The sequence below is a fragment of the Daktulosphaira vitifoliae genome, unplaced genomic scaffold, assembly GCF_025091365.1.
Source record: "Daktulosphaira vitifoliae isolate Bord-2020 unplaced genomic scaffold, ASM2509136v1 Scaffold_1, whole genome shotgun sequence".
In the NCBI taxonomy this organism is placed as follows: domain Eukaryota; kingdom Metazoa; phylum Arthropoda; class Insecta; order Hemiptera; family Phylloxeridae; genus Daktulosphaira; species Daktulosphaira vitifoliae.
Genome location: NW_026099572.1, coordinates 5,808,116 through 5,830,740, shown reverse-complemented (window position 1 = coordinate 5,830,740; position 22,625 = coordinate 5,808,116). Strand labels below are relative to the sequence as shown.

Here is a 22,625-nt window from a genome sequence, read left to right as displayed (position 1 = left end):
TTCCTCTTATTTTTTGTCTATTATTTTTTCTCAAACATTCATACTGTACTCATAAGCTTTATGCCTCTATAATTTTCAGAATCTTGTATATCTTTTTAAATATTGACACCATAATATTATTCCTCCATTCTTTTAGCATTTTCCCTTCTAATAAGATTTTATTAAAAAGACCCTGCAATCATCATATGCTAATATCACCTTATATTTCCATACTTCTACTGGCACTTCATCTGGTCCTGCTGCTTTATTCTTTTTCATTGATGCCATTACCTCCCATTCTTCTCCTTCAATAATTAAATCTACCAGCCCCTCGTTTCATGAGATATCCTCTAATATCTTTCTTAGATACTCCTCATTCAATAATTTTTCATAATACCCTTTCCACCTTTTTTTTTTATATCATAATGGTTCGTTAGAACCTTTTTATCATAACTTATTATACGCTTTACATAGTGATAATCTTTAGACATTTTTACTTTTATTTTTGCAAGTCTAAAGATTTACTTATCACTTTAATTTGTTCCTAGCTTATCATACAACTCATCATACCTGTTAAACTTCACCCTAATTGCCGCACGATTAGCTTCTTTACACAAACGTTTGTGAATCCAATCTTCTCTCATTTTGCTCTATTGCCATACTATGAACTGTTTTTTTTATTCTCTATGATTTTCTGATCATCCTCATTCCACCATGTTTCTTGTTTCCTTGCTTTCTACTTTTACTCTCACCAACAATATCTTTTGCAGTAGTTTTAAACAACTATTAAATCTATTCCATAAATTATTTATTTCTTCCTTGATATTTTGCATCGTTATTTCTTTACAGTCTTTAAAAACTCTTTTTCTTTTTCTCCTTTCAATATAATGATATTTTTTACAGTTAAATATTTTTTCTCAGCTCTCACCGAACCGATTTCTTTCAATGATACATCAAAAGATCACAAATCGTATCTAGTCGAAGATATTACCCTCAAAAATTGAAAAAATTTCCCTTGTTCCCCGTAAATGGGGGAAACCTCCAAAAAAATTACAAATTTAAAAATCGCTAATTTTCGAAATTTTTTTACTTAAAATTGCCATAACTTTTTCAAAAATGAACAAATTAATATAGTTTTTTTTTTATAGATGCTTGATGTCTTTACCTATCATTTGGTATATTTTTTTATAAATTTAACCATTTACCAGCCCACAGGGGGGGATTCAAAATGACAACTTATTCACATAAAATTAACTTTTCCAACTTAACTTTTGAAAGTGTTACGGAAATACTGACATTTTTATATATATCTTAAATTAAAGCTAATGTAATGTACTTTATTATGAAAAAAAAAAAATTTCGGACTTTATTTAGTTTTTACGATGAAAATAGCTAATGTATGCTATTTTTGTGTTAAAATTCTCGATTTTATATTTTACATTTTTTCCTTTAAAATGCTATAACTTTTTACAAAATGTATGAATCAATACAATTTTTTCATGAGAAGTAGTATTTATATACATCTTTCATTCGACATACTTTTTTTTTAAATCAGACTATTTCCTTATATACGGAGCGTGTTCAAATCTGAAAAATGTATATAGAAAATAGAACTTTTTCAACTTAATTTTTGAAAGTGTTCCAGAAATACTGACACTTTTACATATATCTTTAATTGAAGCTAATGTAATATACTTTAATTTGAAAAAAAAAACCCCGTGCTGAGTTTTTAAACATAAATACACTTTGAAAATCGACGAAAAATGGAAATATCATTAAACTACATTCTAAGTATTTTTTTATTGGTTTTTTTAGATATATAATCATTAAAATTATTTTTTATATAAATATCTTAGGTATTAACCTATCATTTGATATATTTTTTTGAACATTTGTCCCTTTACCTGCCCATAGGGAAGTTTTAAAATGGCAAATTTTTCGCAAAAAACAGTAGCACAGTGGGGTCACAACACAGTGTGGACGTGGCATAGTTGGGACAAATATAGATGATATCTGACAATGATTAAAATCACTATCATAAGAAACACTACGATGCGAATCTGTATATACTGTTTAATTTGAATAAATTGATGGATTATTCCAAAAGCAAAATTAACTCCCATTTCTTTCATTATTACTGATTAGTAGTTCTTTGATTTAAAAGTATAATATATGAATAAATATTTACTATAGCAATTAAATTAGTATGAGATTGATATTTAATAATTTAGTATAGTAATTTTTTCGGAAAATTTCTAAAAAATTATAAAGTAGTTATTATTTTTATGTAACATCTGTAAAATGTTCAGAAAATAATTTGTGGTTAATTATGAATAAATGGTCTACGTATTAATTTCATCTGAGTCAAAAATATACTTTAACTACTCAATTTTTCGTGTTGAATTTTGTTATCCACTTCAAAAAAAAAAAAACAGTTATTTTGGCTGGCGGGGTTCGAATTTTGTACCCAGAACTTATAAGACTGTATAGTTAATAACGCAACCACTGTGATCATGATGAATAATTTTTATAAAAAGAACTATTTAAGCTAGTTCAAAAATTCAAAGTCGCTTTTCTCAACTTTGAAGAGGTAATATAATCAAAATAAGTTTCAATTTATATTTAATCTAAGTTAGATTCATGTAAATTTTATAAAAATGTATGGTCTCATTACTATGAAAACCCCTTGTATAAGTATTTTAAAATAAATAAAAAAATATTGAACACAAAAATAGCATGTTTTTTAACTACGGCAGCCATTTGCAAGTAGAAGATAAGATAATTAGTACATAAGCTTTAATTTGACATATGTTTAAAGGACGCAGTATTTCCGGAACATTTAATAAAAATTAACAAAAGTTAAGTTGAAAAAGTTGAATTTTGTAAAAAAGTTTCTATTTTGAATCCCCCCTTAGGGTAGATAAAGAGTCGGATTATCAAAAAATGTATATCAAATGAAAGGGAAATATATAAATTTATATATAAAAAAATATAATTTTAATTTTTAAATATTTCAAAAAGTTATGGTAGTTTTAAGTACCAAAATAACATTGATTTTTACACAAAAATTACATTTTTTTTTTAACTTACAATACATAATTTAACCATTAATTTAACATACGTTTAAAAAACGCAGTATTTCTGGAATATTTTTAAAAGTTTAGTTGAATAATTTGATTTTTGTAAAAAAAGTTTCTATTTTTAATCCCCCCTTAGGGTAAATTAAGGGTCGAATTAAGAAAAAATTTATATCAAATGAAAGGGAAATATCTAAGATTTTAATATTAAAAAAAATTATTTTGATTTATTCATTTTTCAATAAGTTATGGCAATTTTTAGAAAAAAATGTCAAAATTTACCAATTTTAAAAATCGTATTTTTTGGAGAATTTTCACTATTTACGGGAAACGAGGGAAAATTTTTAATTGAGGGTTAATATCTTTAACTAGACACGATTTGTGATCTTTTGACTTATCGTTGAGAAAAATCAGTCTTGTGAAAGCTGAGAAAAAGTAGTGATAGATACATACAAAAAAAAAAAATAAATAAATAAACACATCATGATAAAATTAATACTTTCTCAGCTTCGCATCGAAGCTAAAATAAACTTTTTCAACTTAACTTTTAAAAATATTCCGGGAATACTGAAACTTTTATATATCTTAAATTAAAGCTTATGCAATATCCTTTATTTCAAAAAAAATTTTGACCTACGGACTTCATGATGAAAATAGTTGTATTCAAAAATATGCTGTATTTGTGTTACAATTCTGGGTTTTGTATTTTATTTTATTTTAAAATACCTTTCAAGGGGAATACACAGATTTTCATAAATATTATATACAGGGTGTTCAGTAAGTCAGGAAACGGGTATCTATTGTTCTCATTGTTTGTAACAATGAGAACAATAGATACCCGTTTCCTGACTTACTGAACACCCTGTATATAATATTTATGAAAATCTGTGTATTCCCCTTGAAAGGTATTTTAAAATAAAATAAAATACAAAACCCAGAATTGTAACACAAATACAGCATATTTTTGAATACAACTATTTTCATCATGAAGTCCGTAGGTCAAAATTTTTTTTGAAATAAAGGATATTGCATAAGCTTTAANAATTGACAATGTATAGAAAGTTAAACTTATTTAAATTTTTTTACTTCTTTGAAGTCGATAAAAATAACTTTGTAATTTGAAATAGCTTACATTGTCATTTTTTCGAACTACGAATGCAACGTACAGTTGCCGAGTCGATAACATTTGTATATACCACGTTAGGAGTACAAGGTCCAACTCCCGCCTGTGGCAAGACATTTTTTGTATTTTTTCTTAATTTTTTTTGAACTAGAAAAATATTTTAACTCATTTGATTTTTATCTCGTTTAGATTCAATAACTTCAATAATGATCAAGGATCTCATCACTGTAGTCTCTCCTCATGAGAAGAATGTTATGATACATTGACCTCTCATTACAATTCTTATCTAAACAACAAACTATGATTTCATTATAACTATTTGTCAAGTAAAAATTGTCATACTGTTACATATTGGTAACATCAACACTATTATTTGTTAAGCAATAAACATATAAAATGTCTAAAACTTTCATATAAATAATAAAATACACATAAATTGTCATAGATACGTCAATATTATAGTAAAATAATTAATTATTGTCAAGAATTGTATTTTAATTTTTAAGATAACACGTAGTAAATTATAAAATCAATTTAATAAAGAGATAACAATAGCGTTTCTGACACTTCTTGCATATGTATATAACTATAAAATTTAACAAAATATAAATATAAAATGGACTAAAAAAAGCTTAAACGGGGGCAGTATACTCTCGGCATGCTCTCAGTGTTCCGGTAGTATACTCCCATGTCTCATTCTTCCTTGATCTATGCATGCTCTCAGTTCTATCAATATTCACGCAGTTCATTGATCTCAATTGAGTAATTCATGTACAAGAAGTGAACAGTCGTGTTTAAGTTTATTTCAAGTAAACAAGACGACTTTATTCATTTTTTAATAATTTCCCAAGAACATCAAGGTAGATACAAATTAATAAGGTTTAAAAATTTATATCTTTAAGTGCATGGTTGAAGTAGGAACAAAGAAAGATTAAGTGATCACTAATTGATCACTATGTCTTTCTATTACCTCTTCACGATTCTCATAAACCCTGGTACTCATACCCGAGAAATATCATTATTAAAAACAAATAGTCACTCATATACACATTCTCTTCTTCTATTTTAATTTTACTTTTAATTTTTCTTTTTGAGTGACTATAAGAAATTTCTTATTCATATTAAAATTATTTTACTATATGGTTTTTTTTGTAACTGTCATTTATTTGCTTAGCTTTCACTTGGCCTATATTTTCGATAAAAATACAAACAAATGTTGATTTTTTCTAATAAATTTACTGTATAATTTACTTAATAGTAATTATAAAGTTTACTGACTACATATTAATGTTTACAATAATATTTGTTTAATTCTCTTAAAATTTTCTATTTAATGATGTCAATTTCAAACTTGCAAGTTGTGTTAAAAGTTATGATTACAAATTCAACTATTTTTATTATTAACTTTCACAAAAACAATTTTAAAGGACAAAAAAATAGGTTGAAATGACATTTCACACTAATTATTTTTTGCATATTAAAAATCAAAATCTGTAATAATTTAAAAACAATCCTTTTTGTTTTAATTATTTAAATATTAAATTTAATAAATTTAATTTTATTATCAAGCCCTTTATATTTTTATACCCGTTAAAGTAAAGAAATATACAACTACTTTATTATTTTTATCATTTATCCGTATAAATTACAAGATTAAATAATTGAATATCAATGTCATACTAAATTTAATTACTATAATTAGTATATATTCATATATTATATTTTTAAATCAAAGAACCACTCTAATCAGGATATAATTAAGGAAATAAGAGTTGATGTTGCTTTTGTACTTATCCACCAATTTCTTAGAATGAAACATTATCTACAAAGTTGCATCGAAGCGTTTCTTATGATAGTGATTTTAATTACTGTTAGATATCATCTATACTTGTCCCAACTATGCCACGTCCACACTATGCCACGATCCCATTGTGCTACCGTTTTTTTCTTAATATTTCCATAAATTGTTGAAAAATTAACGAATTAAAATCATTTTTTTTATATTGTAACATTTGGTATTTCCCTTTCATTTGATATAATTTTTTTCCAAACAGTGACCCTTTACTTGCACAAAGGGTGGGATTAAAAATAGCAACTTTTTCACAAAATTCAATGTTTTTAACTTAATTTTTGAAAATATTCCAGTTAAATAACTATTGGCCCTAATTTCTCGTATAAAAAAACTTTGATGACAAAATATCGCAACTAAACATTATAAATATTAAAAATGAACAACTACTACTGCATACGCTTCTCATATACACCGATTCATTTTGTATAACTATATACAAAGTATGATATCACATAACTTTTTACATAACTAACTATAGTAGTTTTCATTAAAAAAAAAAATAAAAAATTTTCCTTCCTTTCATTTCAAATCAATATTATCTGTGAGGTATAATAAAATATATTGTAACCAACATACACTATTAATAAAAATATTTGTTATGAAATCAGCTCACATTATCTTTAAATTTATTTAGATGTGAATTAAGCATAATCTAAGTATTTTTTTTTTTTAAATACATTGGTTATTTAAACTTTTGTATATTTTAGGAGCCATTATAAAAATATTATCTAATATGTATACTTTAGTTTAATTAAAATACTTTTAAACATTTGTACTAGCTTAAAAAAAATTATGTGAAATATTGGATTCATAAGTCAAATTAGGAGACTTGGATGGGTTTGGCCCTTCAGTGTTAAAAGTAGCCTCTATAAAATTTTAGGAAATCTATATATAGAGTGATTGTTTAACTATAATATTGTTTACCTCACACAATATCTTTAAAGAAAAAATATATTTTTCTTTTTAGAAGTTAATAGTTTTCTTCTTCTACAATTTTCACAAAACATCTCCAAAGAGAGTATTTAGAATTCATTTTAAGGGTGAGTTTAATTTTTTTTCTTTGTTAAGCATGCTAAAAGTTTTTTACTAAAAAACAAAATAATGACTAAAAAAAAATGTTACAATTTATAAATATAAGCTTTAAAAAATATTGATAGTGTAAGTCATAGCGAAGACGATTGCCCCTATCACTTTCCCCTTAAATACGGCCGTCTATCATATTCTTCCCCTTTCTTTCTTAAAATTGTATGAATTTTAGTGTTTTAAATGGAGCAACTTACGATTTAGAAAATTATCAATCTAAAAAAAGAACTGGTGGCTAACAACTTTTGAGCTCTTATTATAAAAGATGTTATCATTTTTATAACATGGAAGAGGTAGTGCGGTTCATTAATGTCCAGAAATAACAAAACAGACCCGCGCTTTACATTAAGTAAAATTTTTTTACAAATAGAGCAATTTTATTTTACTGAAAAATAATCATAACAGTATTTAAGTAATAATATTATGAGGTGCTTCCAATGACGCACGTAAGGGAGTTAGAGGTGCCATTGCACCGTTTTTCGTGTCACTAACGAGACTAATGTGAAACATTTAATCCTAGGTACAAAATCTATTAATATGCATTTAAGTTATTATTAATTTAATTTAGATTCTGAATCATCTGCTACCAACAAAATTCTAAATACCAGAAGCGTTATTTGGGGAGACAGGTCAGCTTTATATGGTAAACGAATAGTGGAAGTAAAATCTATTGTCTGTTTATTTCTAGGCTTATTCCAAGTAGTTAATAATATTAATAATAAAGTTATTAATTTTCTAATACGTGAGGTGTTATGTTATTGGTATATTGATTTATATTAGGCCGTAATTAGTCATGAAGCAGGCATGCAAATAAAGCATATTTTCAGGTGAGCATTGGACGATCTATTTAAATTTAAATAAAATTTTATAATACATATTCTTTTTAATGACTTTTTTCTTGGTTATAATCCTTTTAAAAGCATTATGTTCAGCAAAAAATTAGGTTGTTGCATGAATTTCGAATGGGGGTATCGTTTTTCTAGCCCATTAGGTTATAGGGAATTGCTTTCAAGTTTAAACTGTCGACAGTCATTTTTGCACTTTTTAAGAAATTTTCTCTGCGGGTGTTCCTGGATTTCTTTATACGCCGATTAATGAATATTTAATTAGAAACAAATGAATGGGCTGTAGTTAATTCATTTTTTTTAAATTTTATCATTCTTGAGTTAAAAAAATAATTAGCTTTCTTGATGCAATAATGTTTTTTATTACCTCAAAAAAAAATAAATGCACCAATCGACTAAAAAAAAAGATTAATTTATAAAACTATTTGTTCACTTGTAATCGATTCTTACATAATTAATTAGTTTGACAGTTGCAAAACTATATATTTGTAAAATTACTGCCAGATATTACTCGTTGAATCATAATTAATTGTTCTAAATATAAAATATAGAAATCTTTGACCAATGAGTCTATTAATATCTCAATACTACCACGTAAAAGCCTTACAACAATAATATGTCATATATTAAGTGGAATAACTCACATGGGATTGGATCAAGTTTAGTTTATTGATGGAATTATGGTGTTTTGTTGGCGTTGTAAACGCACTACTTGATATGACCGATGGAGTTGTCGGATAATGAAATGGCGTATCTTGAAAGCGACTCGATACCGATTCCAAATCATCGTTGGTCTGTAAATATAAATAAATCATATGTAACAAATAATAATATAATATATATATATATATATTGGATGATAAAATTATTTTTATTTTACAATATACCAAACATCTTTTAATAAATAAAAATAAATATTAAGTTACAAAGACACCGCCTGAATTTCTACAAATTTTAAAGACGTTTGCTGCACTCAGTCACATTAAAACTTGAATATTGTAACATTTTTAGACATATACTTTTAAACTATGCGCTTTCTTTTATAAATTGTGATTATGTTTACAAATTATAATAATTAATTATTATTATATTTAACAATTTATTTACTCTGCAGTCGTGTGTAACTGTACAAATTGTGTATTTATTATTTCAAAAATGCATAAACGTTTTTTTTTAATCGCGTGTGTATCAGTAAGCGTTACTATAGAAATAAAGCAATATGATGTCGAATGTTAATGTTGATTATGGAATTCAACGTTAAAAAGTGACAATTAAAAACTTTGGTGTTTTGGACTCATAAATGAACCTCGCATAAATCATTCAAATTTAATATGTTGAACGTTTATTAAGTATAATTTATGACCAAAATAATTCTCAATCCTTAACAAGCGTCACTGGCTGGAGGCACATAAATTATACATCAACGTCTGTGGATTTATTCAACAAAATTGGCAAATTTACATTGAATTCCCTTTCGGCGATAAGTTTGACAAAAACAAAGTCGATAATGTGAATTGTAATGACATTGAGTAGCTGTAAAAATTAATACTTGGTGAGATGGTTTAAATTTTATAAAATATAGTCAACAATAAACAGACAAAAATTTTTACTGTCACTCGTCGTATAATAAGTAAATTGAAATTTCGTCTTTTTATTATTCTATCCACAAAAATTCAAATTAATTAATGTAGATTCCTATGAGAATTTATTACTTCTAGGCAACTTTTGGTATTGCACGTTCTTTACTTTATTAATAAAATTCCAATGGATAAAAAGAGTATATTCATTTTACTTGGACTTATACTGTTAGAAACGATAAATATTTATTAAGCGTTCACAAGCATATAGCGTTAATGTTTTATCGGAATACTTGTGAGTTCAATATACAAAATAGAAAACAAGTATATTATAATAAGTATGGACCACACATGAAATTTCGAATTCGTCCCAATGAAACAGTTAAAGTTGTTTTTACTTATTCTGTCGTTAGTTTGGATGCTATACATAATTTTTTTGTTTTTAATAATCTAATTTTAAGTAGTTTTGAATTATATTATACAAATATTAAATAGTTAAATCTATTAAATAGAATGTAACTATATTAAAAAGTAAACATTAAAATAAAAAATTATCTGATCGATCTTGAATTTATGTTATATTATACAATAATAAACTTAATACAAAGAACAAGATTTTTTTTTGCTATAAAAAAATAGCTTTATAACAATTCAAATATCAAACTATCACGAGTATGATATAGAAATATCTCGACAGGAAGGTATTTTTCCATCGATTTTTACATCTACGACTGTATAAATTGATTTAAACATACTTCATACTTCAAAAATTAATCAAACTCGCTTCAACTTGACTGAAAACTTTAACTCACTTTTACTTCTTGTTTATATTGTGACAAAGCATTTAGACAAACTTTGGCGACAGACGTATTCACATGTAAAATGAATTCTACCGAGTTTACTGCAAACAAATAAATTAGTTTGTAACGGATGTGAAAACTTTGACACGCTAAATCTAAGTAGCAATAACGAAAATGACTATTATAAGCTATCGCTAAGAGATTTGATCATAAACATAATCTTATACATCACAAAACCGTTATGGTGCATATTAAAAGCCAATAGACTTTCATCTCAACTGATTCGCGCAAATAATGATCAATATATTTGATTATTATAAAAGACGAATTGCAATAAAAAAAAGATCATATTTTAATGTGAGACGTTAAAATATTGTTACGGGCGCGAAGCAACGAAAAATAAAACTACAAAATAAACGGTATGTACAAAAAGGCAACACACACTTCTAAGCGCCAAAAATAACTATACAATAGACTGTCGGAAAACTACTCAATTAAATTATCTTACAAGAGACTGTTTGACGTCAAGGTAATTGTCCTTATACGGCGCGGGGAAAACCGTTAAAAGCGCCGCCAAAACGGCACACGGCACCGCGTGCTTCCCGCGAAAAATCGGTTTCGAGTTTTGCGGACGGACCCCCTCACCGCCCAACCGCCGCGACCACTCCCCGCGCGCCCACCGCATTGTTCGCGACAGTGCGACGCCTCCGCGGAACAACGCGAATAATCCGGTCGTATACGCTCTCGTCGCAACAACATTATTAGGTTAACTGCGATATTATTATTTTAATACTTCTCAAATGATTTCGAAATGAGAATTTCTGTGCCGACGCCTTCCAGAATATATTTTAACACCATTAAGTCGACGTTGTTTTGAATTTTGGCAAGCAATACACGTCCTTTGGTGGACACGCCAGACGTTTACCGTTTTTCTCAAACGCTGTAATAATCACGATCGGTGCTTTTGAAACGCCGGCGAAAAATTAATTCGCTTTTCTATTATCCGTTTCCATTCCGCTACAATAACTAAGTGTTTTTCATTTTTGACATTAAGTAACTCGATTTCAATTCATACGGCAGCGATGCCGCTGGGCGAACGACAATAGTATTTAAAATCGTTTCGAGTGCCGACACCTTTTATTGTTCCTTTTATTCTGTGTGTACTGCGAACCACATAGACAATGCGAATGCTCCGAGATTGCTTATGGCCGTCCGCCGGCACAGTTGGCGGTCGACCCGAAAGAAAACTTAACCGAGCTCGATAAATAAAGAGCGACGAACGGCCGAAGATCCATGTTGTATTCATTTATTCACAGGAGAGTCAAAACGGTCTGTTTGGTTCATCAGCAAGATTCAGTGCACTTTTTGAGCAACACAGGAGTTGGGTCATTCTTTATGTTCTTGTCAGCCGTTTGATATTACTCTCTCATATTACGAAATCAGTTCCCAAAGGAAAGCACTCCCAGATGGGTCAAAAAACTACACATTTCATTTTTCTTTATAAATACACAAGAAAATATACGTAAATTAATCTAGTAAATAACATTTTCGAGAACAATTAATTTCTTACACGAGAAAAATAAATAGACCACATTTTTATTAATCATTTACGATGGTAAAAAATAATTTCATGGTTACAAATGTTTTGTTTTTATTTACTGAACGTGTTATCTTTTAACTAACAAATTTAACGAGATTACATTTACCACATAAGACACCAATAAAACCCAGTAAGCATCTCGAAATAAGAGTACAGCTTTTGTACTTGTGTACTACTTTATATACTTGTGTAATGCTCATCACATTAGAGAAATCACATCATGTTAACTTTTTTATTCTAAAATAAATTATATTTATTACATATTCTACTTATTGTTTGAAAATCACTAGTAATATCTTATTATTAATTATAGTCTATAATCGTTAAATTTACCTAAAAATTACGATTTGAACATTATTGATAACGTTTAAAAGACAAAATTTAATTAGATTACTCGTTACTTTTTAACTGAGTACAGCTACTAATTCAACTTTTTTTACCCGAATAACGTATTAAATTTAATTACATTACAACAACGTAAATATAAAATTAAATATATTTTCTAGATACAATTAACTAAACTTTAACTAAAATGTGTTAACTTGTCCAGCTTTGATAATGTTAAACTTAATATCAATTTAAATAGCGTGCATCCTATATGGCATTAAAATGTTGATACTTTATTCTTGAGAGCATTGCTTATTACAACAACTTATTGATATTTAAATTTTTAAAGAAAAAACAATTGCGTAAAACTTGATCAAGAGCTACGGACAATGTGTCTAATAAAATTTGAATAACGATTAATAATTTCCGAAAAAAGTTATTATTTTTCTTGTATTTTACATTATAAGTTACGAATTTTGAATGATTGATTTACAACCTTCAATATAAAAATATTGTTTAAGAATCTCATCCGAGTTTCTAAAGTTTGAAGTTAATGAAATCCAATTACATTATAAGCTAAGCAGCCTACCTAGTTCAGTCGGTAACACGTCATGCTCTGTGGATCGGTACTGAGGTTCGATTCCGATGTGTTAGGCTATGTAGGTATTCGACTCAAGCTATGGAGTTTAAAGAGGACGTCAAACATGTTTATAGTATGATATTAGTTCATTACACCAATTATTGATTTTAAAACTAAATGGTATTTTGAACTATGGGGTGCTTAAGTTCCAAAGACTATAAAAATTAATGTACCCAACCATTTTTTATCTATTTATAAATAAATAATTATGTACAACGTTATTTACATATATTCCTATCACTGTAGTAATTCCACTAAAATAATTATGGTTGAAATGTGTAATATATCATGTGTGAATGACTAAAGTAAAATACACATGCCGATGACATTCATAATATTAAAATAAGTGACGCCGGTGTCAAATGCGATGCATAGTGCATAATAAAAAAAAATATATTACTGGGACATAAGCACTTCCAAATTTTTAATGGTCTTGTTCCTTAATTATTAATCAGGAATTTTTTTCATAAAATTACGGACATTCATTAGAATAATCACGTAATTAAATGACAAAGTTTAAAAGTTACAGTAATTATTTATACAATAATATAAGGATTTATTTAAAAAAAAAAAACTTTATATGAATAATGAAAACTATTTGGGGGTGCAAAGTACCAAAGTATTTTGGCTAGTGTAAAAGCCCCACATACTTGCGCCTATGATTTTATCGCATGAAAAAATAATAATCAAATATTTTTACTAGTTCTTAAATTGTACAATAAATTCTTCCACAAAGGTTATTAACAATGATAGACAGAATGTCACTCTAGATTAACCACAAATGTTGAAAAAGTAAATAATTCTTTGAAAAATATTAATTTTCAACTAGGTTGATTTATCAGCTTTTGACACTTACTAACGTTTATTTACAGCTTCAGAATGAAAAAGGGAACTGGTAAATCGATTTTTTTTCTTTGCTTCCGTTTTTAGTTTAAACGCCTCTTCCGGGTGATTGAGGTAAACATAGAGTTTTTATACAAAGAATATATCCATTTATATGGTACGTGTAAAGACAGAGCTCATGCTCATACATATACTCCACGAGCGTAAATCACAATGTCTAACCTTCACCACCTTAAGCCCATTAAAGTCGTAAAAACTTAAAATGTCTTTTGCTACCTATATCGTCGTAACATTGTTCTCTATACACTAAAGATGTGCACCCTGGTCACACCACAGCCATAAACTATTTACTTGTGTTACACATACACCATGTCATGTGTATGTATACACATTTTTTTTATTTCTTAAGTCATCATTTTTAATACACACGCATTTTTATTGAACAAAAATTTAGACAATAAACTTATATTTCATATTAAAAACTTTAAACTCTTCTTTTAAAGTTGTCTATCAAATTAAGTATTTTCAAAATAAATCCAAACCAACACAGTGGGAACTCGACATTATTGGGACAAGTATAGATGATATCTGACAGTGATTAAAATCATTATAAAAATACTTCCATGCAAATCTGTAGATAGTGTTTAATTTTCAAAAGGAATTGCTGGATTATTCTAAAAACAACATCAAATCTTATTTTCTTAATTATATCCTTAGTACAAGTTTTATGATTTACTATTTACATATTAATAATTTAGTATTGTAATTTGTATGAAGAAATTTAAAAAATATATAATGTAGTTGCCAGTTTTGTTAACATTATGGCAAACGTATTAAAAAATTGTAAGTATAATGAATTTATCAAAAAAAATACTTTTATTATTCTGACCTTTGTGAGTCAATTATTTTTTCAATTATGATACTGTAATCGTAGTTTATTATAAGCCATTGATAGCTAGAACATTTTTTTTTTGGTAAGGGTAGTCCCTTACATTTAATATACTTAATAGGTTTACATTAAAAACTGCAAAAACTATTCCTAAAAATATGTATAACTTAGAATTGTATATTTATTATTACTATATTTTTTTTTTTGTAAAAAAGGGATTTAAATGGGGGTTACTTACACCACATCCTATTTAACTATACTGTGTTTGACCTACATTATAGCCATAAATAATTGACAAAAAAAATTAATTTAGAAAATTATAACACGAATAGCGATAAAATGTTTACATAAAATACATTTTTTGTTTAAATTCGGGGGTCAATTATTTATAGAATACAAGTCATCGGGACAAATTTTTTTTTTTAACTTATCTGTTCTTGTTTGCAACACAAGATTTAATTTATCCAATGTTTACAGAACGCAGTAATTCGGGAACATTTTCAATGATGTAGTTGAAAAGGTTAATTTTGTGTGCAAAAGTTGCTGTTTTAAATCTCCACGTGAGTTTCAAAAAATGTATATTAAATTAAAAAAAAATACCTAAGGTATTTACAAAAAAATAATGATTTTGAGTCGTTGATTTTTCAAAAGTAATGACAGTTTTAAGAACAGTAAAAAAAAAATTAAAACATTTTTTTTTATTATTTTCATCATTTACGGGAACAAGGGATAAATTTTCATTTTTTAAGGGAAATGTCTTCACAAGATACGATTAGTATCTATTGACTTATTGTTGTAAAAAATTGGTTCAGTGAAATCTGAGAAAAAGTAATGATAAACACATACAAAAAAAAAAAACACGTCGTGCTAAAATTAATACCTTCTCAGCTTCACATCAAAGCTAAAATTGATATTATAAACATAATAATAAAATGTAGGAAGGTTATCTAAAATATACTATAAGAAAAATTAAAATTTTTCCACTCTCAAGTATAATACTTTTAAATTATACATACATGTAGTGATTTTTTAACATAAACATGATAACATTTTAAAAGTATAAATTTTCCGTATAGTGTACCTTTTTACTTTAAATTTATTTACATATTAGATTTTCCTTTCATTAAACAAAACTAAAGAACTAAAAGATAATCCAACATACCATCATATAAGTAATATATATCAAACAAAAATCAGCGCATTTGTTATTTAAAAAATGTTTATATAAAATATATTCTTCCTAATATGTTAGAATTTATTTCCAGATATTTTGTTTTATTAAAACATAAAATGTAGTTTTATGGTATTGATAGATTTAAAAATATTTATAAACGACTTGTTAATAGTAAGTAATATTAATTTTTTTATAACGTTTTCCATTATTTAAAGCTATTACAAAATTAAAATTTATCATTTCGCGTTAAATTAATGCTAACCTTAAACAATTTCATATTTCACTTTAAATGAGCGCCGCTATGTAATTTAATATTCAAACTTCAAGTAACCGTAAACATCAACTAAAAGTTTTATACAAAATATAAATTTACAGTTGTATATTTAATGAATATGCAAATTCGAACATGAAAAAACAACATCACAGTAAAAAAGATTTATCCCTTGAAATAAACGCATAGTTATTGGTCATTTATGTTTAATAGCCGTCGATACAATTTTCAAATATATATAATATGATAATGCATACTATACTATTGTGCTTTTATGTTGAAGCCCATTAAAAACGTGAAAATTACTTGGGATTTGTGCGCATTGGTTACTTTTGTGGTTCAATGATTAATATTATACTTTTGTAAGCCGAAGGGTGAGCATATTTATAGTTTAAGTTCTTTGAGACATTTTTATTTGATTACATTATTTTGTTTGTAATGGCAGCCTGCAGATGTTGGTGTTTTTATACGTGAAACAAACCCATCGGTTATATTATTGTTTTCCTATCGCTTTCACTATATACACACGTTAAGCGCTTCATAAAACTTCAGGACGTCAATTTATTTATGTAGACTATAAAATGGGAACCAGAAACGTTGGACATAGTCACAACATATTTGCGGACTCTCTAAATGTACATCGGAACAGCTTATACCAAGGTAGTTGGACCATAGTTTTCAATAAAATAATTGATAAAAAAGATGGTGGGCGATAATAATTAAATTACGCACTCTTTGATTGTTCAATAATTATCTTGTCAATAGTATAATAAAATAATAACATTAACTAGTGATGGGAAATATCCAGGGGACGGATTAAAAGTTTTTTTTCGTTTAAAGTTTAAATACATTACAATATCGTCTTATGATTAAATTTAATGTTATTCAACAATTAATCGTTGTACAATTTTTTTTGTTTAACGTCAAAAGGGTTTGAATCATAATTGTCTACCATATTTTCAATAGAATTATGTCTAGTGATTTATAATGGAGTATTTTTCGGTTAGGATGTCAAGATGTAAATAGCGCTGTTGATGGCAACACTGTTCCCGATTTATTACTAAGTATTATTTTTTTGGCTTCTTTAGCGTTTTTTTATTTTTTAGTTTTAAATTAGTGTTTTAAATACATTTTCAGTTTTTAAAGGCTACTTTTTTTTTACATAGAAATGTTTGAATATTACGCTCAAAAATTTAATTTTTGTTTTAATAAGAACTGTATTATGTTATAAGTTGTATTAATAATATTTGACGTTCATTAATATCACGTGTTTTTGGTTTTTTTGTTTTACGTTTTGACAACATATTTCGTGTTAGACGTTATATTTATAACGTTATTTATTACATTTTCTTGTTCTAGAAATATCGAATTATTTCATAATTGTCTACTATTTAAACTATTCGTTTAGTAAAAAATATTCGATAGTTTTTATCGAATATATTCATATTTAATATTATATTTTTTTTTTTACAACATAAGTATTTCATGTTGTAGATAAAAATTGTATTAATCACGACAGGGTAATTAACTGATATTATATAATTAAGCAATTATAAACATTTTTTTACTATTTACAAGAAATGCTGTTACTTAATTGTTAATTATTAAATATTTCAATTGAAGACGTACTATTGTAACGTAAATGAGGTTATTGAGTATTTAATTTGAAAATAATGATAATATTTTATAAGGTAATAATACGTTTTAAAATAACTCTTTATTAGCCGACTAAAAGATATCCAAACAAATATTTTAGGAATAACAATAAAATTAGTTCATATGATTTTTAAAGAAGGCAATAGTATTTATTGTTGTCTCTATTAAAAAGTATACAGAGTGTTTAGTAAGTAAGGAAACAAAGGTCAATTGTTACAAAAAATGAGAACAATGGAAATCCATTTCCTAACTTACAGAACACTCTATATACAAAAGTAAAAAATTGAAAACATGCTGTCCACTTTATCGGTGTTCTGGCTTTACAATAAAATTGAGCAAGTAATATTGGATGAAGAGCAGTATACAGAGTATCATATATAAAATAAAAATAAAAATGATAATTTTTACTATTTTTAAAGATATAATTATTAACTTAAAGAAAGTTAAACATTAATTAATATTTATGTTCTTATTATAAATTGGTGTACTAATTAAAATTCTACATTAAAACTATTTAAATGACTCTAAAAATTATTGAATATTTTTTTTAATATTTAATAGTTTATGCTAAAACGATTTAGTTGCAAAAAAATATTCGAATAAATCGTTTAAAATATTCGAAAATGCCCATTACCAATATGAACCTCTATATCGGCCATATACTACTGGCATGATATTCTCATCGTTACTTATTTTTCATATTTATCGCTATAATGATCTTGTCAAGCAAAAATGAGAAAAAAACATAAGATGCTTATCCAAGCTTAGAAAACAACTGTAAAAATATTTCTCTCGGGTAGAATCTAATTTGTAATAATACTACATGGTTTATATTAATCTTGATCTAATCAACTCTTATACCACCTTTAACGAAATATCACCTCAATGGTTATTAGTAAAAAGTAAAAAAAATAGCTGCACACTTTTTACACATCTGATCAAATTTTTTATTTAAATTAATTTAAATTTAATATTTTAAACTGGAGAACTTAAAACAAAACTTAATAATTAAATAATGTGAAACATTACTAAATAATTTACATAAAAGTTATCAATTATTAATGTAAGGTAAAGGGATGTACATTGGACTCGTATACCTTGGTATTATTTCAATAACTCTTAAAATAATAAAAATTCAAAATTGAGGTTATTCGAAACATAAATTCTTTTACTTATATCTTTATGAAGACATAAATATATCTGTAGCAATCTGTAATAATATTCAATTACTAGACTCTGTCTAGCTATGACTCACCCCTGAACCCGGGTCCCTACAGGCCTCACACACTTGCGGCGTTTTAAGGTCTTCAAGCCATCCTTACAAATAGGCTACTGATTCTGGTTAAAGTATCCGGTTACGTGAAGTGTATACAAGAAAAGTATTACTCCAGAACAGTCTAACAAGTATAATACACACTTGTGTATTAAATAATAATTAAAAAAAAAATAGTATGACTACAAAATACTTAGTCACAGTTTTACTCTATAATAACCTAATAATTATTATTTAGCACTACAGGTTAGCAAAAGAAAACTAAATAATCATTTAAAACGCTTTAAATACCGTGTCATTAGTGTAAACTATAATAAATAATATAAAATTTAAACAAAGTTGACAACGCAATTCAAAATCATATCCTACTAAAAACTAAATGCATGGATTAAAAAAAAAAGAGTCAATTTTCTCTCATTATTCTGATTAAGAGTTCTTAAGTCTATTTTAGAACATATAATTGATATATAAAATAAAAATATATTTATTTTATATCAGGTGAAATAATTGAATTTTCAGATAAGAGAAATTCAATTATTGACATTAGGCTTTAAGGTCACCATTGTCAANAGACATTTTCAGATAAGAGAAATTCAATTATTGACATTAGGCTTTAAGGTCACCATTGTCAACCGTATTTGATTCTTAATTTAATTAAAACATATAACATATTAATGGTGCGTTATGTACTTAATGAACTATCCATTTAATTATACTTTTCACATTCCATTTATATTTTTCACATTAACAATTTAACTTAATAAAAGCTTTAAAACTGATTCCAAATACCACGTGCCGTATTACATTGTTTTTATAAATACCGGTCAATGTCACAGTCACTTCAAGTAATGGAAAATTTATCTAGAGTGATGTTGATAAAGTGTTATAGAATCCCATTAATTACTTGCATCGCACTGAAATGTTTATTAAGATATAGTTTAATTGCACGTGTGTAATTAAAAGTAAAAATCAAAATGAAGCTCCAAACGAAAGTAAATAAATAATATAAAATATATTTCCGGTAAATTAATAGTAACAAGTTAAATATTTACAAACTATTCTTGTAAAATTTAATTTTTAAATAATTAATTAAAACTATAATTAGACATAAAAAATCCCTACATTTTTGATTTTATTTATGATATTTTTTATTCTTAAATTAATCTCTGTTGATCTTATTTTTCTGCTCTAATTATAACCTGTTATTAATTTATTTTTTCATTTAAAATTTTAATAAATAATAATAAAGTGAATTGTTTCAAGTACTTTTAAGGGTTGTTATAAAAATAAAATGTAAGTAAAAAATAGTCTCTAACATATCTATGTAAATTTGAAACAAGTAATTAAGAGACTATCATTGCTACTAGAACGACCTTTTGGCGATGCGGGTAGTTGTTATATCACCAACGCTATTAGTACGGAAATGGAATTGTCAAATGGTCACTAGCAACGTGACCTCACATGATATACAACGTTCATTGTTCGAGATGGCTTCCTACGGTTAATCTAACCGCAAAATAGCTGTATCTCGCTAATATTATAAATTATAATACGATTAATCTAAATGAAGAAATAAAATAGAAGGCATTTTTCTGAATTTCTAAAACTCTTCATTTTAGTTACTAATAATAATTTTATTCTGAAGTAACAGAATAATGTGTAACATGAACCTTTTATTGCATTATCGTCTACCACAAAAATGGAAATCATTCGAAGGTAATTTTTGGTTGTTATTGGAGAAGAGATTTGTTTCACAGAGAACGCTCACTGTAGTTTTAAATAAATTGTTCAGCAAATTGCTTAAATCAACCTTGACAATAATCATAACACACTCTTATTTAACAATGAGAATACATAACATTTAATCTTAACAGGATAGACAATTATTATTTGGGTTATCTGATCTATATTTAGACTATTTTAATATTCAATAAATATAAAAAAATTTAATATTTAAACACATCTAAAATATTTAGTAATTAAATTTTCATATAAACAAGAATCAGAGGTGACAATTGTATGGCAAACATAAAATATATACTCAATTAAACATGTTTTTGGTAAATAAATTAATGTTCATGTAGTTAAGTGTTTTAATCAGTTGCAAATATAAAAAAAATTAATTAATAATAATTTGAAGAATAATATTTTAAAGTGAATACTTATATATTAAAAATATGTTTGAGATATGTGGTATGTTAAAAAAGTGGTATCCATTTTCTTGCCATTTATAAGTTTATAGTTTGTTATTTAAACTTAAACTCAATTCCTTTAAAAAACTTTTTCTCTGGTTTTGAACAGTTTTGTAAAATAAATATTTTTTCTTCATAAGACGTTTGAGTTTAATTTATTTCTACAGCTATTTTTTAAACGTAAAAAAATCTTAAATCTTCTTTATTCTCTATTTTATCAACCACTAGCTTGTAGTAAGAAATCATTTAAATAACGGATGCAATGTTTACTTGAACTTAAGAAAACAAACATTTGAATGAGTATTACACCATTTTATTTGTAGCTATTATAACAAAACATAAAAATGATAAATAATCATACTAAACTTTCAGTAACTGAATAAAACAGATAAAATGTTTGTAAATTATTGTATCAAATAATTCATTTTCAGGTATTTTACAAAACGATTAATTAACATACACAATTCTATAAAATGTCAAACCGTTGTGCTTTATAGGTACTATTGGAATTGTTAATTGTAAATTTTCTCATTTTAAACAATGATTGCGTCTAAACCATTATAAATAAATCTCTTATTTGGCTATCTATTTTTATAGTTGATCAAATGTGCTTGTTAAAAAAAATTACGTTGGAAAACTCCTTGGAAGAATGTTCATATTTTTATCAGCTGTTATTGATATTTCACTAGCCCAGTCCAACGTTATAATACAATATAAAACAAGTATTTCATATAAATTTTATGTATTCGTAATCAAACGTTTTACGATCTAATAGAATAGTTTATCGAAACCAGTAAAAATAAAATAAATCATAACCAATATATATTCTAATTAATCTATTTTAATTTAATTTTAATAATTATAGAGTTTTATGATAGCTCGAGACATCATTTTTCAGAAAATATCATTATTTAATAATAATTATTAAATATATTTTTAAATAAATCAAACAAACATAATTATAAACAATTATTGTTATAATTAATCAGTGAGTAATTAGAAAACTCATTAAAATGTCAAAATCAAATAATGACACTCACGGTGATATCTTATTTCAAGTTAGATTTTAAGATAACAGAGTCAAGAAAAATTTACTAATGCATCAAATAAGAAGTTTTTAAAGATAACATTATGATTATAATAGGTATTAAAAAATAAATAAAATTGGATTTATAATTATTATTATGGGGCCAATACCATTTTTTGGTATTTTTGGGCAATTCCACCTAAAATTGTTTATTTTTAATAATGTGTAATTTCATATGCTATTTTAAATTTCTCTTCACGAGGTAAAGGAAAAAGTTAGTAAATATTTCAAAATAAAATTTATTTATTTATTGTCAATTTAGTCTTTTATTTTATTTTATTTGTTTAATATTCAATATCCTTATCCAAATTATAAGATTATAGACCGTACTACAACA

At 26.1% G+C, this 22,625-nt stretch overlaps 1 protein-coding gene across 3 annotated transcripts in view; it reads right to left on the bottom strand.

Moving 5' to 3' along the window:
• Positions 1–22,625, bottom strand: part of LOC126896094 (cyclic nucleotide-gated cation channel subunit A) — a 125,309-nt gene that overhangs the window by 47,666 nt on the left and 55,018 nt on the right. For all 3 annotated transcript variants that reach the window (XM_050668553.1, XM_050668555.1, XM_050668554.1), the window contains one exon: positions 8,604–8,753. In XM_050668553.1, coding sequence (XP_050524510.1) covers positions 8,604–8,753 — 150 coding nt within the window. The remainder of the gene's footprint in view (positions 1–8,603; positions 8,754–22,625) is intronic.